At 54.0% G+C, this 23,446-nt stretch overlaps 4 protein-coding genes across 4 annotated transcripts; 1 reads left to right on the forward strand and 3 right to left on the reverse strand.

The window, feature by feature from the left end:
* Positions 1-1,389: 1,389 nt before the first annotated feature.
* BDP81DRAFT_436229 (uncharacterized protein) lies at positions 1,390-2,069 on the reverse strand. The gene is made up of 2 exons (XM_060591115.1): positions 1,520-2,069; positions 1,390-1,456 (listed from the first exon to the last, which is right to left on the reverse strand). The coding sequence occupies exon 1, from the start codon at positions 2,004-2,006 to the stop codon at positions 1,752-1,754; it is 255 nt and encodes an 84-aa protein (XP_060441133.1). The 5' UTR covers positions 2,007-2,069; the 3' UTR covers positions 1,390-1,456; positions 1,520-1,751.
* A 7,175-nt stretch (positions 2,070-9,244) lies between these two features.
* On the reverse strand, positions 9,245-10,884 carry BDP81DRAFT_328591 (asparaginyl-tRNA synthetase; the record flags this gene model as incomplete). Its single annotated transcript, XM_060585231.1, has 2 exons — positions 9,245-10,408; positions 10,528-10,884. 2 exons carry the CDS (start codon positions 10,882-10,884, stop codon positions 9,245-9,247), a joined length of 1,521 nt encoding a protein of 506 aa, XP_060441134.1.
* Positions 10,885-12,823: 1,939 nt separating this feature from the next.
* Positions 12,824-14,015, forward strand: BDP81DRAFT_328416 (uncharacterized protein; the record flags this gene model as incomplete). Its single annotated transcript, XM_060585216.1, has 4 exons — positions 12,824-13,013; positions 13,062-13,195; positions 13,254-13,371; positions 13,429-14,015. The coding sequence occupies 4 exons, from the start codon at positions 12,824-12,826 to the stop codon at positions 14,013-14,015; spliced, it is 1,029 nt and encodes a 342-aa protein (XP_060441135.1).
* A 5,252-nt stretch (positions 14,016-19,267) lies between these two features.
* Positions 19,268-22,987, reverse strand: BDP81DRAFT_483866 (Sec23/Sec24 trunk domain-containing protein). The gene is made up of 4 exons (XM_060595080.1): positions 21,346-22,987; positions 21,196-21,293; positions 19,612-21,142; positions 19,268-19,550 (listed from the first exon to the last, which is right to left on the reverse strand). Exons 1-4 carry the CDS (start codon positions 22,678-22,680, stop codon positions 19,464-19,466), a joined length of 3,051 nt encoding a protein of 1,016 aa, XP_060441136.1. The 5' UTR covers positions 22,681-22,987; the 3' UTR covers positions 19,268-19,463.
* Between the last annotated feature and the right edge of the window lie 459 nt (positions 22,988-23,446).

Consider the following 23,446-nt stretch of genomic DNA (forward strand, 5'->3'; position numbering starts at 1 on the left):
GTTGGCGCTGCTGAGCATTCCGTGACACATGTTTGGTGCGTTCGTATCCTTGTGGGCTCGTACACGGAGGCGGGTGATACTATGGACTCTTTTTGTCTAGGTATGTTCATTCGGATCTGGTGGCTCGTAGTAAAAACCGAGTCCTGCTTTCCATGCGAGAGGAGCAGACATTGACCTGAAAGTAGCATACCCATCAGCCGATTATATCCGTACGAGTGACCAGAGAAAGAAAAGGCGTGCCACCGGACCGATTCTCCACTGGTGCTGCATACGCGCACACAATCCGACAATCTAATTACTGAGCACCTACTCTGTAATGTGGGAGAGCCAAGGTTTTCTTCGCTCGACGGGTTAAGCGAAGAAAGGGGTGGAGGAGGGGGCACACAATAGGCCGATGTATCCTTGCATCAAATCACGACGGTGGACAGAGTAGAGAGCCAAGCCTAGTCCAAGGCGCCAATCAGTACATTCCTCGGGTTGAACCATGTCCATCCAACAATTCTTACGCGACCGGATACCAAGATGACGAGAAGTCGACTGGATAATAAATAGCCTGAAAGCCATGGTGCTTGGCTGAGCCAGAAGGGATAGCTGTTGAAAGCTGCCACCGTAAAAAAGCCAAGCAGAAGGCCAGCGCCACTGCACCATGAGCAGGTTTAAGCATGAATTTAAGCGTTGTCAGCCACTGCTCCTAGCGCCCTCTTGGTCTTCTTGGCATACCTCACAGCTCCTCTGGGATCTGTCGATGTTCTTCTGGAGGTTGTGGTCGGAAACGGGGGGAGGGGGGTGGCTGGAGTAAGGGGGGGCAGAGGAGGCAGCACGGTTTTCCTGCCTACGCCCTGTTGGTGAGCGGCAATGTCTTGGCCACTTCAGAGTTATGGAGCCTAACGGACTTTTCGAGGAGCACCGGGTCCGAGAGAGAAACGGTTCTAGAAGGCGAGGCGAGAGACACATCCCACAGGAAGAGAGAAAAAGCACAGTTTGAAAAAGAGTCCAAATATCCCAAAAAGCAATACGTCGCGGATGCCGTTTCTTTCGGCGTCCGGGAACAGACGGTGTCAACTTAGTCTCCGCCTCTTTGGATTTTCTGCGCGCAGCAATATGTCTGTGTCGGTGTGCAGTATCTGTAGCCGTAGATTTTACAAATTAAGGCGGCAGCTCATCATAAAAGCCGGAATATCCGTCCTCTTGGCATGGGGACGTGAGCTGGGCGGCCCTCTTCTCTTCCGCTTCCGTCCCGACAAAGGTAAGATGCTTATTCAGACGGGCGATCAAAGTTCCCAAGAGTTAGCCTTGACTTTAGTGAACTATGCGTCTGTGGCTTTTGCGGGAGAAGGTTTATGGTTAAGATTGCAAGAAACCCAAATAAAAGCCCGCCGCCGCCCCCTGCTCGCTTTCGGTCGAGCCGTGGGGAGCACGGGTTTCTGCTTGACAGCCTGACGGGATTCCCCAACATGTAAGAGTCGATGATAATGCTTATCACGCTGCTAATGATCGTTCATGACTTAAGTTCTATTAGTGCCTGCAGTATGGCAATATCGGCTTCGTGGAGGTCAGCAAAGTCAAAAAGGATATTGCCCACTAGGCTTCCGGACCAGCCGCGCAAGTCCAGAAGGCGGATGAGCACAGTGAACAGCCTAGAGAGCCTCACTATCTCAGGTACTGTTGCGTATTTTTGCCCGTTTCATTAGTTGACTTCACACATGGCCATCGAGTCAAGGTCAACCCCCTCCTCCTCCCGCCCCGTCTGATCACTGGAGACCGCAATGGAAAGAATGATGAGACGAGGCGTACCGATGCGAAGGGCTCCCAGGCCGACCCGAACCGACCAACGAGGCTGCCCAGTGGTGCCGGCCAAGAGGGTCCATGCTCAAGGCTTTTCTTTTCGGCTTACGCTCTTGGCCTGGATTCCTTCTCATGCTGAGACGATGGACTGTGCCCCAACTTACGGATGTCGGATGATGTGATTCTGAGTGTAAGAAAGGCGAAAAAGATGACGGCGGCATCAGCCTAAAACCTACTGTATCCGTACGTACGAATAGAGTATCCGCAGTAAGGATAGTACTTCAGATTCTCTCTCTGCCCAGACTGGCCGGCCATCTCGCCCAATCTTACCTTGATCGAGCCTGGCCCGCCATCCCATGTCCCTGAACGCCGACTCTGAGCCAACAGGTCAGAATAGGCTCACAACATCTGCGGCACCTGACAGGCTTCCCTTGCAGGGCGCAGCTTCATTGGCTGTAGGAGCATTGACTGCTGAGAGAATCGACCCCTCAGGAGGATAGCTCCTGTGTTCCTATGGAGCACGAGTGCATGTACGAATACGCCTTTTCCAGCCTCCAGTTTGCCCATCTACGGATAGGTATTCGTACCTTGTGTGAAGGGGACCCCGCCGGTGTGCATCCCGCCTTGGTTCGCCGCAAATTCGCAGGGCAAACGAAACCTCTTCTGGACCCGGCTCCGACGCTGCACTGTTGCGCTGACCACAACCCGCCGTTGGAGCCCCCCGTCCGACATGGCCGATCTGTCCAACGCATGTCGCCGCCGTCAGCTCGACATCAAGATGACACAATACGCAGATGGAGACCAAGGAATATGCGGCATATCAGCATACTCTTTCGCAGAGAAAGGACGTAGAAGCAGCCAACAGCTGGATAGAGAAAAGCCTCCAGCTCGGCACATTCATCGCCTCCCAGGTCCCCACTCCGTTCGCTCCCAAGCCGAACCCGAGCAAAGGTCCAAGAAGGGGGCTGTTCTCGTGGAAGCTCTCCACCATACTGATACTTGAGCAACTTAGTCCACCAAAACCTGGATAACGGCGAAGAGAAGCCTAGAAAAGGAACTTTCGCCAGTTCATTTTTGGCTAATTGCAATCGCGATGGGAACCCGCCCCAGTGGCTATCCCTTCGATCCACGGCCCAGTCGGGGCTCCGTTCATCTGTTGCGAAGTGCCGCGCGCAAGCCAGCGTTGAAGCACAGGGCATCTCGCAATCCGCTCCCATGATTCGGTTTGCATAAAGGATAAGCCGTGACAGCAAACCCTAAATAAAAGTGTAAATCCCAAGTGAAGGGATGTCCCCTTGAAACGGTGCTGCCTTTCACCTCCCCCCCCCCCCCCCCCCCCCCCCTTTGGAGAATAAGGATAGACGTCATTAAGGGTCAGATAAACCCACGTTTGCGAATCGGATAGGAATAGAAACGTCGAGGTTCGGTTCCCGGACGTGCAATGAGAGTACTTCGTAGATATTGGACATCGATCTTAATTCCGACTCCCTTCGGAAACTCAGATACACGCTTGGCGTGTCACAAGTTCACAACTGGCTATCGTCGGAGGGTCGCTTCTAGCACCGGGTGTCCCGCTCAGTCAGCGGCTCAAGAGCGAAGGGGATGGATGACCTTGCTTAGTCACGGCATCGAGGCGGCTTAGAAGCCAGATGTCTGCTCAACTTCGGTCAGCATCATGAAGTTTATCCATATCGCCGAGGGCGCAAGCCTGGCTCATATTTGCCATCAGCGTGTCGAGTGAGGCAGTCTTGTATTATGTACTCCTTGGGTGAGTCTGTCTTTCCAATGTAGCCAACTGGTACTCCGTAGGCGCCACATCTTTGAGTTAGACTCAACGCCACCACAACCACTGGTGAGCTAAGCTTCTCGGGCGGTGCATCTTGAACGCAGCCATCCAATGTATCAGTTGCTTCACCTGGTGGATGCGTTATTTTCATGTCTGTCGTTTATTCGGGAATATCTTGAAACGCAAACAGATGCGAGAGGTATGGTCCTTCCACCACAGAGAATCCTTTCAACTTTCATGTCACAGTCCAATTGCATGAGACGGAGCGGCTCTAGCACAGTTCGTCCTGTTTCCCTGGAGCCTGTCATCACATTAGATGCCAACTAACAGATTGAGCGATCGCCTGCTTATGGCTCATGACCTCGACCTTAACGAAAGACGATGGCACGGAGCTAATGCCGCGCCTCTCATGCAGTGCCCTTTGGCGCGAGAACTCGACCAACGGCTTGCTTATCTTGGATTTGGAGGTGCCCATCCTACGAATGACGAGCCCCATCCTGCAGCAAGGCAACTGGGATGAGTCCATCTTCCCGGTCTTGGAACCGAACGGGCGTCTATCAGTTCCCTGGGACAGTTCTACGTGGGCTAAAAGGCAGAAGCGGTCGGCAAAGTAATGACTTCAAGTAAAGACGGGCCGCGAACGCGGACTCAGCCTGATCAGTGTGGTGCTCCGTCCTCGTCCGCCAATCCCAAGGGATGATTCAAGACCGACTGTTTACCAAAAGGCTCAGCCCAGTGGGTTCAGGAACTCTCCTTACTGAAGAGGTGACCACTCCATTGTGTTTAATAGCATGCAGCTCGAATCCTTTGGGCGAGATCGGGCACCAGGACTAGCCACTTGCCAGAAACCGGTCTGCTGGGTCTGCGGACTTCCACTCAGCTCGCCAGAAGAATTTTTGCTTGGGTTTATCCTTCAAGGTCCATCACCTTTCACCTTACCTAGTTCAGCAGGTCCAGCGATACCGCCCACGCGTCGGCGAATTCGGGAAGCTGGCCGGGATGCCACTTTCGCCGTTGATGGTACGGGTCGCCGAACGTCGAATGAGAGTCTAAGATGCCACCAAAAGTGAGTCTTTCACGACGAGAGACGCATCGCATCATCGCCCTTGGAAGCAAAGTGAACAGTCGTCACGAGCGATCCTCTCAGGGGCCACTCCGTAGGGATGGCAACTTCTGTTGGGATATTTGCCTTTATGGATACATGAAAGAACGGCCCCAAGTTAGCGACCGACCATCCGAGAATGTGATGCACGAGTAACGTCGATGACAAGCTCGTAAGCTTACCCTTATTGTGCCTTTCTGGGCTCGTCACGTCTGCTCGTATAGACTCCACGCTTCTTCCCAGCTCACACTTCGAGGCAAGTGAACTAACTACCAACCGAGTATCCGTGTATGGAACTTTTTGAGTTTTCAGAGATGAATGGCGAGCTCACCGTAGATTCTCCGTGTATGCAAGGTTAAGAACGAAGATATCCTCGTCGCCCAGTAGCTTTCATGGAACTGGCTTTACGGATACTCTATACGGATGTCTGCATCGGTGATCGGTCCCCGTGAGCTGGATAATTCACTGTTGCCTAACGATGTCCAGGAAGAGTCTTTGCGGCGTGAAAATCCTGACTTGATAATGCGCCGCCCGACATCGAAAGCCTCCAGCTCCTCGCCAATCCTCTCACATCGAGAATGGCAGGTGCCTGGCGATGGGAGGTTCACGACGAGGGTGCGGCGGCGTCGGTGACTGATGGATGACATGGGACGAGGGGACCCGCTTGAGCGGCACAGAACGGTGCCGGGCCACGAAATTGAAGACTCTAATCTGAACGGGCGGATGCCCGGATACGTCGGCGGCCCTTGGAGAAGATCCAACCGTTCCCTCCTCCTCCCAAAGGTCCCTACGGTCCCGAAAGATTGGCAGCCTAACTCCGTAGAGAGACAACACTAAACCAACTGCTCTAGTGCCGTTTGGCCACCGGATTGATGCATTGGCATTGAGGCAGTGCTGGACCACCCCCTCCCCGAGTCCCCAGTTCCAGCCGAGCCAAGCCCAGCCAGTCAGACTCGATGAGAAAACTGGCGGCGCCCTGACTACTAGACGAGGGCCGTCGTCGATGAACCCCGGAGTTCAGGGCGCCTTCTCGGTTATGTCTTGGCAACCTTGCTTGTCAAAATTCAAAAAAGGGTTTGTTGATGGTTGTCACCCTTCACGCCCCCAGCCCGCAGTTGTCTAACCGGCGTCTTCGGGGCGGTTCTAACTTCCGGCTCGCTGGTCTCCAGCATCGTCCCTGACTTGTGTAGTTCAAACTATGCTCTCCATACCCACTGACCGGTACAAACCCCGACATCTCATGTAGGAACGCAACGAAAACTCAGCTACTAGCTGCTAAGGCGGCAGAACGCAGTCGTCCGCTTAGCATTGGAAACTAGCATCGAAAAAGGATGGGCGAGACCTTGCGAGAGACAAATAAATGGGCCGATGTGAAGAAGTCACGCACCTTGCCTGTCAGTGTCAGGCCACCCAGGAGACGATGGAAAACATAAACCTCAGCCAAAGAAGTTTAGTTCCCTTTGCAGAATCCGTGACCAACACCAACACCAACACCAAGTTTCAACAACCAACAAGACAGACGGGCGTTGGTGCGCCATCCGTCCAACCAATTCTGGTGTGTGTGTGAGAAGACAGAAGAACGCCGCCGCGGCGCACAGGCCGTGACACTCCCTAGCTAGGCAGGCTTCCTTGGTTGCTTGGCTTGGGTCTTCTTTTTCCCTCTTCCCACCGAGATCCCGAGGGTGTGCTTAAGCTTAATTCGATACTCAAATGTCAGCCACCACGCCATATCGGCCTTCATTCGTTCGATGAATTCCGGGTTGGGCCCTACACACAATGATTTTCTGTTGCTTTTTCTCTTTTTCTCTCCTCGTTATCCCCTGCTTGATTCCGAAAGCGAATGCTGCTTCCGCGGTGGAGGAAGAGAATACCTAGGCCCTGTCTGGTTGCCCCGGCATGACCTGGGTTTTGAACAATAACCCGCGGCGTAATAAGGATTCAGGGGGAAGTTCGTCAAATCACACATCATCAAAAACCATGTGGGATTGAGGAGCGGTTGGTTTATTTTGCTGACGCGGCCACCACCACCCCCCGGAGCAAATCTTTTTAGTCTCTTGAGCAAGGAGCAATGCAAAGAGGATGGAAGATACGGATAAAATTCTCACTAAATCGTCGACGGCGGGGAACTATCCATAGCGCCATCCTAGATTCCCTCGTGGCATTGGGAATGGAATGCGCGCCGGCAATATCGGTTCCGCATGCTCCCTCTCGTATGGATATTCCCGCGTCCATCCCCATTCAATGTCCATCACCACAACCGACTACGAACACAGTCAGCGTCCTTCTTGATAGCCCCTCACACCTTTCGGATTGTGGGGAGTCGACGGTTGATGCTCAGCTGTCAGGTTGCAGTGGGCACATTCTCAACTAACTTGACTAAAGTGACAAGTGTCAAAAACGGGAGATACGCCGTCTTCGACTGCCGCGTGCGCACAAAAAAATGTCCCTCATCCCCACGTTGGACGGCCGCCGTGTTGTTTTCAATATGCTTGGCTACGGATGACAGTCTGCCAGTCAAGGTCTTGGTGGTCAACGCCCCCCACTTCAGGCGAAGCTTTTGCTGATCTTCCTGTCCCTTTCCGGATCCCAAGTGCGTGTCGCTCTCTTTCAGGTTTCGGACATGGACTCGAGGCCATGTCTCTAGAGTCTACGGAGTAGAGGTCAGAGGAACTGTAGCATCTCCCTGCTGTGGTGGTGACAGTCACAGGCTGGGCAGGTAGGTCAGCGGCCCTTTTGCTCGGGCTGTTGATCAAGAACGATACCCGGCCAGGGGCTCGGTGATATTCTGCCCTGTCGACTCAATCTAGGGAATCGAATCCGAGCTGGACACCAAACGCTCTCGTTCTTGTCTTTGATAAACAGCTCGTGCCAAGCATCGCCCAAGATGCTTGGCAGAGTTGGCGTGCGCATATCATAATAGGAAGGGCGTCCATCCATGATCCATCTCGTTCTCGAGGAAAGGTAAAAGGGGGGTTCACCACATCGCTTCGACTCTTCGAGCAGTGCTGAGATGAAGACGTCGTAGCCGTTGAAGGCCCCAAGAGAGGCTTATGGGCTTGGCATCATCAAGGTATCGCGATCTTCAATGGTCACTGCTCACGATCTGTCTTGCTTTCCGAGGGGCTCCAAGACCCCAGACCCAGAACACTGCCACAGTCTCCATCCAGTGTCTCGCCCATTATAGGATCGTAATTTGCCTGTGCAGAGGACGCATTCCACGGCGAATTATCAATCAAACTCTGCTGGTTGATGGACGTACTATCCCTTGCTGGCGCATATTCATGGGTTTGACCTTCTTATAGGCTGGTTCAGCGGTAGATCGAGTACCTTACTCTTGGTCATTTACCGTCATCCTGCTCGGATTCATGACCCTCCTGGCGCAAAGCCTCAGCGGGTACGGCGACATATATGTAGTCTCGTAATCGTGGTCGGTTTGAGGATGTAAGGGATCAGTGTATTCTATTCTGGTCCGAATATACGACCAGTACTCATAGCCCGAGCTCCTCTGCAATCTACCAGTAGCCACGAGACGCTGCCGGTTATTACGACATCCAATATTGTTTGAAGCAGCCGCCTAGCAATCCTGCTAGAAGACCGAGATGCGGCGTCCAAGTCCGCAGAAGCATACGCAGCAGGTCATGCAAAGGGAACATAAGTTGCAGTACTGAGGGTGACTCTGGTTCGCGCCCTCGAGACTTTTGAGTGACCCCTGAGGTATAGGAGCCCGAATATCATACTATTCAACGTCAATGGTGAAGACGCGACCCTGAAGAGAATGCATTGTGATGCTCAACGAGGTCAACAGCCCCGTGTGCTCGGAGAAGATGTACACCGCTTTTCTTGAATAGCTTTCATTGTAACATTGAACCCAGCGAGTGACTCAACTTATGATTGAGGGGTCTAGATATATGGGTATTGTAGCGTACACGGTGATGATACAGAGTCCGGCGCCGTGTTATGTGACACACGATACAAGATCATGGTGAAATTACAAAATATTTAAACATGTGTTCCGTGAATCTGAGGGTAGGTGGTGATGGCGATGACTCTAGTCAATGCACTGCCAAACCAAACAAAGCTTCCGTGGCTCTCACTTATGATAGCGGCCTGTCTGGACCCTTCCGTCAGTTTGATGAGCAATTCGGAACAACCGTCAACATCAACTTGCACAACCCTGTCAGGTAGGTGGTCTGATTCGCGTTGCATACTAAGTGAGACCGAGCCACTGGATGCTTGATGCCTTCCGTCGTACAACGTCGCGTGAACATCCCATGGGTATCGAATCCTGTCAACTGCAAGCCACCGGCGTACAGAGCTTTGAGCTCTGCAATCAGGCCTCAGGTGTCGCGCTTGGTAGCTCGATTACCTGTCGCACATGCACAATGAGACTCAAGGCCGGCCATGCTCAGTCATGTTGCACGAAAGTCGCGCATCGCCGTGCAACTTCTGTCGTGAAGGTTTCATCAAGCCCGGCTTCCAGAATCCCAGGTAGGCAAAGCTTAACGAGCGACCGCGTCGTGAATTGGTAAGACTTGGGCCCCGGTTCATCCTGGGCTGTCGACTGGCCCAACTTAGCAGTCGCACCGGCCAAACCAGCGTGGAAAGGCCACCACATCCCTCACATTAGGAACTCCCACAAGATAACTGAGTAGTCTGTCGAAGCCCAGACCAAACCCGCCGTGTGGATTAGAGCCCCAACGACGGAGGTCAACATACCACTCGAGATCGCTGCCGCCCATGCCGCGAGCCTTCATGGTCTCCAACAGGTCCGTCAAGCGATGCTCACGCATGGAGCCGCCGGCGATCTCGCACAAGTCGGGGACCAGAAGATCAAAGCAGTCGACTGTGTCACCCGGCAGATCATGACCGGGGGTTGCGGTATCTGATTTCCTCATGTAGAATGCTTTGATCGCCCGAGGGTAGTGGGTAACGAAGACGGGAGAATAGGCAGAGGAGTCGCTGGTGGCACCGAGAGTCTTGGCGAGGAACTTTTCATGCTCGGAATGAAGGCCGCCTTCCCATGTAGGCTTGATCTCGAACCGATGTTCTTCTGCCTGGAGCAATTTGATTGCATCGGCGTACGTGATGCGTGGCCATCTGGAAGCTGGGTTCTGCATCATGCCTTTCCAACGATGCTCCACTTCATCTATCGGAACTAGGTCATCTTCTGCTGTACGGGTCTTCCCAGGCGCTTGTCGTTGGCGCAGTTCTTGCGCAGCGCGAGTCTGATATAACCCAGTAGCCAAACTGCGGAGCATATCTTCAACAAGGTTTGTGACTTCGTCCAGTTCGTCGACGAAGCTCATCTCCGCCTCTAGCATATAAAATTCGCTCATGTGTCTTGAGGTGTCGCTCCGCTCTGCTCGAAAGGTCGGTGATAGTGTCCAGACGTGCCCGAGAGATTGGGCCAAGGCCTCAAGGTGAAGCTGAGTAGATACCGTCAGGTATTTGGGCGAGCGAAAGAACATGTTTGCTGCCTTGTCCTCGCCCTTCTTTGGTGTCTTGGCCGAGCCCGTAACGACGTTGAAGACCTCGCCTGCCCCTTCGCAATCCGAAGATGTGATGATGGGCGGATGAGTTTGGGTGAAGTCTCGAGAGGCGAAGAACTGAGTCAACAATGCGACGGCTTCTGATCTCAACCGTAAGATTGCGGCATTCAATGGTATCCTGGTTCGAAGATGGGGCATGGTGCGAAGGTAGTCAGGTGTTTGGTACTTCTTCTGGATCGGGAACGTCTGGTTTCAACGACGGCATTAGCGATAGTTTAGAGAAAAGAAGAATGACAGTGGGCCTACCTTTGCGTCAGAGGGGCCTAGGATCTCGACATGATCGACCTTCAATTCGTGACTTTGACCATCTGTTTTGGAGGGAGTCCAGACACCTCGTAGGCGGACTGCAGCACCGACTCGCAGGTTTGCGCTGGGAAATTATGAGCAATCAGAGCTTCCGAGACAGTGGCCAAACTTGGAGAGCTGAGAGGAACACACCTCTCGTCGTCGCTCCTCGACACCAGTGCCTGGATAGGCGACCGCGAAGAACCATCGCCGATGTTGACGAATCGATCCGTCTTCATGTTCCGAACAGATCGGACGTATCCATTGACGACAACATCTTTAACTTCGGATTCGGGCTTCCATTCTAGAAATTGGGCAATTGTCTTCCGCGGTGCTGTAGAGAGGTATCGTCTATGGATAGGTTGGACAAGGAGCATAGATGGGCGCGCGAGCGCGCGCGAAGGGAATGTTGCCGCGATTCGCATGGTGAGGACAACGTTTAATGTGTCTAACTACCGCGGCATGTTGTGGAAATCGATAAACCCAACCCTCGTGATCTGCTAACAGCAGAAGTGAATGGTATAGCTCGACAGCAGAGGGGTTGCGACGGCAAAGAAAGGGACGGCGTCTTTCGCGACGACATGCGACCGATGACTGAGGTGACAGGTCGGAGCTCGAAAAACGATCTACGAATGGGAAGCTTCAATTCATAGGAGTGGGGCTTCGTGGCTCATAGAAGTAGATATACATGATATCATGGAAAAACTGTGTGGAGAGGAAAGTAGTTGAACTTACCTGGAGTTTAGGTGCATATTGCGATAAGATAAGATAAACATCAGTCTTATCTCAGTTACCTCCCCGATACGTACCACCAAGACGGGAGCTTCTTGTCTCCTCGACGGCCAAGACAGCCACACAGCTCCTCCCGTCTGCATCCCTCCACACCACAAACATCTGCTCTCAAATCGGATGACATCCCCGGCACTCGACGTCTTCCCCATGCTCCAGCTCTAGACTTTCTCTCAATCCTTTGAACAAGACTTGTAATTGTCAAATCGTTCACCTCACACCATGGCTGATTCAAATCGCGGTCCGACTTGTGGTCGCAGGAACCCGGGCCCCGAGTCCTTGTCTGGCTGATCGAGTCCAATTATTGACCAACTTCATCACCGTCAGCTCCGCCCTCGACTCCCGAGACACCAAACACCGGACACGGGTGACGACTTCGGGATAATGCAGTTGTCGACTAGCAACCCCATGACATGGATCTGGAATTCGATCGAGTACAGTCTTTTCTTCTTGCTCCCGAACTTCTTCTCCCTTCAGATCGAGGTCGCAAACCCGAGTGGGGACTTGTCTGCAACATGTAAGTCGTGGACAGTATGGATCTGCGTCCTTCGCGGGCAAACAAACAGCCAACGAAGCCTTGTCATCTTCCATCGACATCTTGCCTCACTTCTAGGATGAGCCTACCTCTCTTCATCGCGCCCAACCCCTAGACAGGCAGCCCTGTCTAGTGGGGGCCCAAGAACCATGAAGCTGGGTTTTTTGCTTCTTCCATGCCCAGCTTATTGCTTATTAGCTCGCGGTCTAAGCAAGGCACGGCACGGACAGCTGGGACTCGCAACTATTCTCCCTCGCCTTCTTTCCCTACTTTAGCTCCCGCCCCGCCCAAACTGTCTTCAGAGTCCACGGATACCTCGCCTTACCTTAGCCAACAACATATGTACGGACCCTGGCTTCAACCCCCGGTTGCACTGCTTGTCCCAATCGTCCTATCCCGGCTCGCAAGAACGCCTCAAGTGAGATCTTGGGAGACAGAAAGATCTCGTATAACCGCGGCAGATTGCAGTAGTATCTCGATCGGATCCCACCTACCAAGACCACGGGAAGACTGACGTGACACGACCCGGGTTTCTGTAGAAGCAAGACATATCTCATCACAACCACGGCAAGCCCACCCACCCTTTACGCGCCCTTCCTATTCACTACCCTGGAATGTCGCAGACTTGACTGAGATCCGGCAAGTATTGGTTACACTCTCCTCATACACCCTTCACCGCTCTCGCTTCCTGGCGAGGCGAAGCAATTCATTCCTCTGCAAAGGGGCCCAAGATACCTCACCATGCTATTGTTTCTTTTCTTCCTGTCCGCGCTGCTGGTCTACCAGCCGCAGCTAGAGTTGCCTCCCGAGCGGCTCTTCATTGCGAGGGACGTATTTAAAGCCACGAGGGCACCCCATGGTTGATGCTCACCTGGTCTCTCGTTCCCAAGTCATACTCGTCGCATTACTTCTTATCGAGGACCAACTCCACACAGCAACTTAATCTTCATCACCGCCCCAAGCACTTCTTGGACTGCCTTCGCGAGCTCACAATGCCTTCCTCGAAACCTTTAAAGATCAAGCCTTCCGAGGTTGCGGCGGACACCAAGAAGAAACTGATCCCAGAAGTCAACAGGTACTTCCGCGAGGAGTGGCCGCCTTACTCGATTCTCTACTCTCAACCACTGCTCCAGCTTCCGCTCAGCCGCCCAGCTTTCATGAGCTCAGACTTACCCAATTTCTGTAAGATTCACCCATGGCCGTTCTCGGAACAACAGCTAACCGTAGCAGATGTTGTCCATAGCGATCCTGTAGACTGCGCACTGGGCTGGGCTCAAAGCGAAGGAGTTCGGATTCCCTTCATCTGCGCCGCGAACGAGAAGCGACCCGGAGGTGATTGGGAAACGGGTGTCGTCGGTTACGAGGTATGTTGATAATGGTGTGCCTTGTATGACACAACTCTGACTCGATGGCGCTATGTAGGAGAGATTATGCCGTCGCAGCAATCTGTCAGCAACGCTGGGCTCTCCTCATCCGGATACATGCATGTCAACCAACTACCCGATTCCGATCGAAGGAGCCATCTATTCTCCCGACGTTGGTAGGCACATGCATATGACCTAGCACATTGGTTCCTCTCGACTAACGAAGTGCGCAGTTCGGTTCCGCCAGTTTCAAGACAGAATCGAGTCGCTTGACATGAAGGATTGGAGGTCGTTGCCAGTCATTTCCATGCCACCAGCGCGATGGCCGAAGCTGACAGACATGGGACGAAAGTACTCCTTTGCGGAAGAGCGAGAATTGGTACGGAACAAGATGCGCGCTGCCTTGCGAATCTGCGTGTTTAATGGCTACAACCACGTTGTAATTGGCGACTTTGGCCTCGGCAACGGCTACCGCAACCCGCCCAAGGAGCTGGCAGAGTTGTGGCGCGAGGTCTTTCTCTACGACCCGGAATTGAGAGGGCAGTTCCTTGCCGTCATGTTTGCTTTCGAAGATGACAGACAGTGCACAGCCAAGTTCATCCTCGACGACATCGCCAAGAAGACGAAAGGGAGCAGCAGTAGCAGCTCTTCGAAAAGCAAGTCCAAGAGCTCGTCATCATCCAGTTCTAGCAGCAGTTCATCCAGTCACAAGAGCGACTTCAAAATCTTCAGCGAAATCTTCGCAACGAGCGAGATAGCTAGAGTTCGGAGCCAACCCGACCCACGCTACGCCTTCTCTGCAATTATGGATGGCTCTTGACCGATTTGCTCTTGGCGCATCCTCGACCGGGTTTATGTCTCACCCATGGGTACTCGATATGAACCGGTGAGACCTGGCCGGGCGGCATACCCTGGGAAGAGAGTCTTGTCTCGCCGTACGACCTGTCATGTCAACACATGGCTACAAGAAGGGTGTTTGTGTCTCGCAACACAAGCTATCCAGCACTACTAACGACTGCGACCTTGTCCAAGTACGCTAATTGGTCCGCAATGACCGGACAGGGGGGCTCTATTTTTGCATTATTCGACCGGGCTTTCAGTTCAGCGGCCCACACTGGTTGCTTTTCCCGCCCTTGCACACGTCGGGCTGAAGCTTCTTGCGATCTCGAGGGTCCCCGGATCTACAACGTCGGGCGTCAATTGCCCATTCTGGCCAGTGGCCTCGGCGGGCTTCAATAGTGGTCTTCGGCCTTGTTTTCTTATGTTTTCCCTTCTCGATTTTCGTGGGGAATTTGTTTGTTCTCACTGGTGCACATCATCATACGGTTGACTTCGGGTTGGCGGCGTTGGAAATGGCAGGACAGACTGGATAGAATCGATGTAATTGGGACCTGGGAGCTTTTGCAGGTGTCTGGCGTTTTCTCCTGGGTCAAAAATCACAAACCCCCTCATATTCCATGTCCGGAAGCAATTTTCAAGCATGATTATATCTCCCTCTTTCCTATGCGCAACCCAATTCTCTCCAAAGAAGTAAGGGCGTCCGGATGTAGGGGTAGGCATGGTGCGCGCAACCCCGCCAATCCGACTGTCCGGCAGCCTTATGGTGTGTCGAAAGAGCATGACCTTGCTGCAGCCGCCTCATCTTTACCCTGGCAACGTGATCACTCCGTTAGGGGCCTGGCATTCAATACCGACGACATTCTTGGCTAATGTGCTTGCTCAGCAGAATCCGGAGTACAATTGACCTCCGCCGAGCCGAAGAGAGTAGTTAGCCGGACCAAAGACTGGAGAGCGACACACTTTTTCGACTCGGAATACCCGCGCCTGGGGAGTTTGAGTTGGACGCTGAGGTTTCCGCCCAAAACGTCCTAGCAAGAACGGCAAGCTCAACATCCGCGACCATTGGAATGGGCCAGAGTCTCTGTTTCTGCCCGCTCCTCTGTCGAATTCGTAATCGACTTGTCCTAGCCATACTAAAATGTTTGCCTAGGCACATGCCGCGGCGCCACTTGACGAGAAAAAGCAAGTATAGAGAAGGCTCGTCTGTCTTGCCTGTTTACCGACAGCAAAACTTTGGCTCTCCAACGAACGCTCAAGGAATCGGTGTCTCTGAAGGGATGGATGAGCGGGAGTGTCTGATATTGTCTTCCCAACACCGCGGTTGGTCAGGCTGGCGAAGAACGATTGGCCATGAGAGCTGAACTTCCGAGGGTCGAGGGATCTTCGACCAGGATGGTGAGTGCCTATTGGAGGGCTGAGAAGACACCCAGGTTTGCTTTTTCGGGAGCTGACATGATCTTGGGCGCAAACAAAGCTGCGCATGTCCTCGTCATGATGAAAAAAGGTCTACCGCGACCCCGAAATCCAAATACCTCACCCCTGCCTGCATGCCAGATCTTGACCGGGACATTCGATCGGCTTGAAGTTTGGGTATGACTGCGTCGGCTCTCCCCACGACGACCCCCCACCCCCACCCGCACAAGCAATGGACTCTTTTTTCTTCCCTCTCGAGAGACAATACTGACTCTGGAGTCTGGAGACCGGCAAGGTGGCCCTTGTGGCAGGCAGGATCCGCGAACACGGTGAGAGGTCTGTCACTTCTCAATTTCCCGAACCGCCAGATGGCTGATGCGAGGCATCTTGCCTGTGACACCTAATACGGCCGAAATGCGGAAGACCTGTTACGGCCTTTATCTATGGGAAGAGATTTCGTGGGCCATGAGAATCCCACCTTCGCGATCCTCTTACACAAACATAGAGCAGACTTACCTCCCTGCCTTGCTACCCGACTGACGGGGACACCACCCCAGATGTCCCAAGGACTTTTGAGGTCATAGGGGGGACTGCGGGACAGAAAGAGGGTTTATCTTTCGAACCCCTGGAACCGGGAGCTGACGCCACCAGGGCCCGACCACGCGGGACCGGAGGGCACTCCGCGGTCGAACATCCCGCAGCCCTCTTCAAATGCTGGCCCTTGCGTGGGCCCCTTGCCATCCAATCACACCTCATGCGCTCATGCGAGAGGTGCCGAGCTGGACTCCCTGCCAATTCCCCGATGTGGTCGGTTACACCAGACACGGACACCGGCGGAAGACGGGCGGGGGTGAAGATGCGAGAGACATTTCGCGAGGACTATCTCTGTTCAGGGAGGCCACTGTGAGAAGAGTCGCGGGCTCGCGCTCTCTCTCTCTCTCTCTCTCTCTCTCTCTCTCTCTCTCTCTCTCTCTCTCTCTTGCTGTCCTTTGACTCCCCTTTTCTGCCCATGCGGCAGTCAAGGGATACACTGGCGTCGCTTTAGACACCAGGGTGAGCAGGAAACTTCTGCCTTTCCTAAAACTCTTCATGAAGTGGTTTCCCGTTCTAGGCTGGGGCTTAGAAACGATTGCTAGTGCAGAATCGTCGTCATGCCTTTCTCTCTCTCTCTCTCCCCTCCTCACCCCGGTAATAGTACTAATGAATGTCGTGCCGCGTGCATAGCTATCCTTGAACTCTGCATTGGACTCGTCAATGGCATGGGTGTGCGGATGATCGCTGCTGCGTCGACGCCCAACCCGTCGTGCAGCATGACATGATGCTCGACGGATAACAGGAGTGGGACAAGGCGGCAAACCACCTGCCTTTTTGATTTTTTTCCCTCCCAGCGGGAGACTCAAAACATCATGTGCGGCAGAGACTCAGAGAGTATCGTGGTACATCATCATCATTGCAGCTCACCGCTTCGAGGACGAGAGACAATTAGGGCGGTGACTATCCCACCGCTAACGCTTCCCCTTCTGGCATTTTGAGCCGCCCAAAATAAGACGAGGCGTTCCCGGATGGAGATCCCGCCTTACGTTGGGGAATGGGAAGGGTTTTTGCTTGTCCACGGGTGGACTCTTTTTCTTTCCCTCCCTCCTCTGAGACATGCATGTAAGCCTCATCGGGGAGAAGAGTCGGTCGGTCATGGGTACTAGGTGAGAAAGAAGAAAAAAACGTATCGATCTCCGTCAGGGATCACGAATTTGCTGCAGCTGCGCAGATCAGCTAGACGAACCCCACCCCACCGCCTGCCGACATCATCAATGCCGTTTCCCTGCTGCCTGCCTGACTTTTGTTTTCCCCGAGCGCCAGATTGACGGGGTGAAGGGGGGAAGCAGAGAGGCCCAACCCGGCTCGGGTCGATCGTCCCATATTGGACCCGTCCAGATCATGCACATCAACCTGACCCGGGTGTACCGAGAAGAACCTGCCATCTGGACTTGGGAGATGACCGAGGAACACGGGAGACGGGACTGGGGACTGGGTGAAGCAAGTACGGATAGGCTGGTGAGCCGTGAGAAGGCCTCTCGGGAGGCTGCATGTTTCAAGGGCCTTGGACCCAACGACGTCCACTCGTTCGTGCCCTGTGGTATCCTTCTATCCTGCCCCCCGCTCCTCGTTCCGTCGGACTTACCTTTATGCCGGCATAGAAACGGTCCAGAGGGAACGGGTTACAGCGGGTAGCGACGCCGTGCAACCAAAGTGAACACACTTGAAAAGGTAAACAAACAATGGCGTTGGCTGCTGGGACTAGGAACATGGAGTGAGGAGGAAGACAGCATCAAGGCGTCGCCTTTCCCGGCACGCCCCCAACGGTCCATAGTTCTACTAGAGTAGGAAAAGCCCAGTGGCATCTGTCTCACAAACCTTGAGCAAACGTCACCTATCGAGGGACGGCAGGTACAAAAATAAACGACGAGATTTGGTTGTGAGTAGCATTTCCGCCCATCGAACTCTTCCCTCCCGACTGGCTGTCGTGCGTAGCTTGGCGGAGGGTGGTTGGGTGGTGCATCTCGGGCGGTCTACATTCCTGTGTGATTACGTTGTGTGGTGTTCGCATTATGGTTAGGTGACTGGTGTTCCGTCAACCATCACATCTCACATCTCACAGTCTTGCATTGGATTTCGTACGGGACATGAGGGGCAGGTGCTTACTTGGCGTGAATGAAATTCGGTGAAGTATGGTGGTATGCCATGGAGTCTTGAAGAGGGTCGTTGATCGGGGGGTGGATGGGAGGGGGTGTCTTGTCTTATGCCTCAAGGGACTGGGAAGAGAAAGGGTGAGGTTGTTCTTCAATGGTGTTGGGCATAGGCTGGGAGAGATGCGTGCAGCTGTAGGTAATTGAGGTGGTATATCGAAGGATGTGTACTACTGCTAGGTAGGGGGTGACGTCGAAAGAGTTATGGGGACCAGAATCGCGGTCGCTATTCAACGAGCAGCGTCCGTTGAAGTCGATGGCCGAGCGGTATAATTCCAACCTTGAATGGTGGAGCTGTATGTTGGCTCACGGTCCTACATAATGCCATGGATAGCTCATTCTTTTGTCATTCTTCGCCATAGTAATTTTGGTGACGGGCGATGTTTGTCCTGGGGACCTGCCTGAGAAGGCGGGTATCGGTACTTCGGACGGAATACACGGAATACCATCACGTGCTTGGAGAGGTCGCGAGTTCGAATCGAGGTCTCCTCGTGTCTGTTTCATAGGTTCTTCGTATTCACTGCCAGAAAAGGATATCTTGACTAGGGCATTAGCTCAGGATGTTGCAGCTATTTGCAGCCTGGACTAGAAGCTCGTGACAGGTGCTTGCAACGGCCGGAAGAGACCAAGTCCAAGTGGCTGGAAGAAAGCCGTGGCTCTTCCGTGTCTTGTCCATCTTTCAGTCCTCTGGGACAGACCGCTGGCTCGCAACGTTTCGATGGCAGACGCAGTGTTGGTTTCAAGCAAACAGGGATTGGCCGCCAACTTATGGCTGAACTTTGCCCAAGGATTCTCGTCACTTTGTCAAGCTTTCCAACACTCAGCCGACGATGTCGTCGCCGTGGTAGACTACCGAGCACTTATTGCCTTGCGGCTAGTCAACGATCGCCAAGACGTGGGCAGCGATTATCGTTGCCAGACATACAAAAGGCAGAGCTGTCGTGGATCAGTGCCTCGATTACCGGCGAGGGTGGCGAGGCTTTGGAGAAGGCGGTGCGTCATGGGGGTCTAACAGTGCAATCGCTTGATGTATCACTCATGATCACATAAGAGACTGGACAGAATCGTTCAGCAGTTTGCTGGAGGTGTTCTTGAATGGTTGTTTACTACTTTCTTTTCGGAAACCCTGGACACCCAATGTATATGCAGTTCTGACAACGCTCAAAACATCAGAAAAGTTGAACCCACGCCTCGAGACTTCCGCTCGATCGACCGGCGCCTCCACTCCCCCCCCCCACACACACACTCGCTGCCTCCTTGCCTCTGCCCCTTTACCAGTAGTTGGGTCTCAGACCGGCGAAGCCTGCCAGTGCGTTGGCGTCCGTCAGCGGGTCGTCTCTCTTTCTTTGGCCGGAAAGCTATCATGGTATGTTAGCGGCAGTCCTTTGTCATAATGTTTACAGAGTGGGGCGGTCTTACCTCGAGCTGGACGCTTCTGTGGAGATGTACGAGCCAGTCGACGTAGCTCTGTGCCTCGTTGTTCCTGTCCTCGACGAGCATGCGCGCAAACTCGTACTCGGCACCGTCGATACCTTGTCTCGCAAGCTGGATCCCCAGTCCCTTGGAACCCCGCATCGTCTTGAGGAATTCGACAATGTTCCGTACTTGCGCGTTCAGGTGTGTCTGGAGCATTGGTAGTGACGATGTGTACGCGTCGAGGCTCTGGAGGGTCGTCTTGTCTTCGCCGAAGAGATCGGCAATGAGGTTCGGTGAGGTCTGGGAGTGGAGCCACAAGAGGCACTGCTGACCGTTGTCGACGAGGTAGACGCCGCCAGGTTCGACACGAGAGAAGGACGTACGAATCGCGGGCGGCACCTTGAGATGGCCGGATTCGTCGGGGAAGCCCTCCTCTGGAGTGAGGTTGTGGATGGGAATCATGCGCGGGTACAGGTATAAGCTCAGTTCCTTGGCACCCATGGAGCGAATCATCCTCATCTCGTGGACTCTGCGGTCGGAGCTCTCGTTGCCACCCTTGAAGGCGCGGCACTTGAGGAGACCGAGCATGTACATGGAGAACTCCTTGAGTCTTTCCGGCATGACCAGCTGGCCGTCTGGCTGTGCCGAGGTCAAGAAGTTCTTGCGGTACGCCGAGAGAATGTCGATTGTACGCTCCGTCAGGTGATTGCGGACATCCTTCAGCGTCGCAGAAGTACCCGCCAGTTTTGTGCTTGCCTCCTTGGCCAAAATTGTGAAAACAGCATCTTGGTCGATGAACTTGACACTATCTCTAGGGTTGTCGCAAACACTTGCAATAATGTTGGAGCAGCGCACTCTCCGCTGGCCGGAAGCCGTGGTGTACAGCAGCGCCGACTGGAAGTGGGCGTCAAGCTTCGAGTCCAGCTTGCCGTCGTAGGAGAAGGTAACGCCCATGGCCTTGTCAGCATCAATGACACCAATTTCCAGGTCGGCACCGAAGGTGTGGTGGATGAAATTGCCGTGGTAGCCGTTGATCTGCAGGCCGTTCGAGCAACGGACCTTCATCAGAGCCTGGAAGCCAGTCTCGCGTGTGACCGCGTGCTTGATTTCCATGGACAGCTTAGTGTTGTCACGGGCTCCAATGAAGTTGGGGTAGTAAAACGTCTCTCCACCGGTAGATGCTGCAACGTGACCGACAGTGGCGATGTCAAGGTATCCGCCAGATGGCGAGGCGAGGAAGAAGTCGGCACCGATGCCCGTAGCAACCATTTTCTCTGCCACCTTCTTCCATGCCGGGTGCTCTGTAGAGAAGAGTTTCTTGTCGATCTCCCCACCAGGGTGCTTGCCATCGTCGCGGAGGAAAAGACGGCCAGGACCCCAGGTAGGCAGAGCCGCCAGAGAACAGACGATCTTGCCTCCAGTCTTTTCTAAAGCAGCAACGGCAGAGTTGAGAGTCGCCAGGAGGGCAGGTTCGGGGTTCTTGATGTTGGAGAACATGGTGGGCAGCATAGTAAGCAGAGATGTAATGACATCCCTAGGCAAGCCAGTCAGTGCGATGGTCATACAATACACAGCAGGCAATCTTACTTGGATTCGTAAGGGTCGACAAAGAGACCGTCACTCAGGGGTACGAACGGGTCCTCAAGATCGGGCATAATCATCATCTGGGCTTGATCCAGGGCGGGCTGCGATTGTTAGTCCGTGTTTCAATGTCTGGAGTCCTGGGGAGCAACTCACGTTGACGTTGTAGAAGTGGATGTCCTTGTCATAAGTCACGAAGCCAACCTTGGCACCAGGGGGAATGCTCCTCTTTGGCTCGCCATCCTCATCCCGTTCTGCGTCCTCGCCACCGTACAAGGCGGCAACGATGCCCTCGCAGAAGGACTCGATGAATCCCTTGTTGAAGGACTCCTGGGTAACATCAATGACAAACAGCCAGCGCAGACCAGTAGGCTCCTTCGTCCAGTACTCCTTAGGCACCACGAACTCCACAGTACCCCTGGTAAGCTCTGGCCGTTGATCGCGATCCACTCTGACACCTTGGGGAGTAAGTGCGGAGAAGTATTCGGACGGGGTATCATTAGGGTAGGTGCATAAGTTGCAAACAAACTTGTTGCCGCCGGACCGGAACATCATGAAGGGGTTGACGTAAGCTCTGCAGCGACGACATCTCGGGGGACCAGAGTCGCCAAAATCGAGGACTGGAATCTCGAGCTCGCCGGGCTGAAGAGGTGCCATGGGCTGCAGGAGGAGACCCATTGGTAGACCAGTAAGTGCCAGGCCCTCGGCATTGGACGGAATGCTGTTCAATGTTAAGCGCGCGAACTTGGGCGATGCGTTGCCCTGGTCGTATGCAACATATGATACCGTCGAGGGAGGTGGCAAGTGCTTCTCAAAGGTAGGATAAACATTGGAGAAGTAGTGTTGTTGAAGAGAGTCACGGGAGACTGGCACACTAGGCAAGTCGTCCAGAGACAGCTTCTGGTGCCCGGAAGTCTGAACTACTGCAGGCGGTCCGCCAGCATCGGTGCCGTTTCGAGTCGCGAATTCGGCCGGAGAAGCGGGATTGGCGGGTGCGAAGGTCTGGCCGGCGGCAACGGGGAACTGGTTCATTTGTGCATACTGAGCTTGCGAAGGGTCGTTGAGGAAGGCGGTGGCATTCGTGCCAGCAGCGGGGATTCCGTTGAAGGGTTGCGACGAGCCTGTCGCCTCGACCTGGTGGTATGCGTGGCGGTCCTTCTTCTTCCTCCTCGCTGTGCCGTGGCCATCACCGAGTGACATGCCTCCCATTTGCGCCGCTAAGTTTTCCTGAGACTGGAATCCAGGACTCTGCACATATTCCTGGCCTGGAGGAGCGCCATACGGTTGTGCCTGAGGGGGCGCAGAGCCAGGCTGGCCGCCATAGTATTGCTGTCCTGGAGGTGCAGGGGCGCCGTATGGAGTTCCCTGCTGGTATTGCTGCCCCGCGACGGGAGGGGAGAACTGGGGAGGTGCGGGCTGTGTCGATCGATTGGGGTTCGAAGGGTCTTGCTCGCCCTGGCCCAGCTGGTGGTACATGCTGAAATCAGACATGTTTGCAGAAATAGGCGGTGGTGGGTGTGTTGGAGGGTTGCGTGATGCGAAGCTCGTGGTCGATTGTTCGGGGGAGTCGAATTAAATGCGGGCTAAGGAAGGTACCGTAGCTTTCTAGGTAGCTGAGGTTTTGGAGACACGACCAGCTAGCTGTTGTGCACCGTCAGAATCGGGTATCAAGGTTGGGACTCGCAGAGGAATTGAATAGAAATGCGCGCACGCAGTCAAGAGCGCGCCATGCTCTGCAGGATCGTGGAAAAGTGATGTTTGGCGGCAAAGTCGAGGATAAACCGAGCTTCTGGAAAAGTGACAAGCTTGAATTGTGTCCCCTTTCGATGCTCTCTGGCCAGACGCACGAATCAACAGGGATCCGGGCCAAATTGACACGATAACTTTCCGACTTGTTTTTCCAGGCCCGATGTCTTTTTCGGCATGTACCTCACGGATACGTACCCGACTTCACCTTACCTTCCCCTACCCTGGCCAATGCGGGAGCTCCAGCAGCTGTCCGTTGGAACCCACGGAGCCGGGCTTGTCTCCACTCGACGGAGACAAAAAAGCCTAGTCCCAATCGGGCACGGAAAGAGATCGCCGTCGCTCCGATGCCAGGTCATTCAAGAGGATGCACTTTATTATGACGGAGCCGGGCCTCAGCTGGCCCCTGCTCTTCCCTGGTGCTCAATGGTACGTACCCAAAGCACCTTGCAGGCTTGCACGCAACGAGCGCATGCAACCTTAGACTTTTTGGTTCCTGGATTCTCTGACG

This window comes from Colletotrichum phormii, assembly GCF_030913505.1.
Source record: "Colletotrichum phormii strain CBS 102054 chromosome Unknown BDP81scaffold_21, whole genome shotgun sequence".
NCBI classification, from domain to species: domain Eukaryota; kingdom Fungi; phylum Ascomycota; class Sordariomycetes; order Glomerellales; family Glomerellaceae; genus Colletotrichum; species Colletotrichum phormii.

Bases quoted from the DNA above. Each gene is read 5' to 3' on its own strand.
- BDP81DRAFT_436229 (XM_060591115.1), bottom strand. From the start codon at position 2,006: ATGCCGCCGTCATCTTTTTCGCCTTTCTTACACTCAGAATCACATCAT.
- BDP81DRAFT_483866 (XM_060595080.1), bottom strand. From the start codon at position 22,680: ATGTCTGATTTCAGCATGTACCACCAGCTGGGCCAGGGCGAGCAAGAC. The intron at 21,294-21,345 runs GTGAGTTGCTCC...TAACAATCGCAG, and splicing joins TCCACTTCTACAACGTCAAC to CCCGCCCTGGATCAAGCCCA. The intron at 21,143-21,195 runs GTAAGATTGCCT...TGGCTTGCCTAG, and splicing joins GTCGACCCTTACGAATCCAA to GGATGTCATTACATCTCTGC.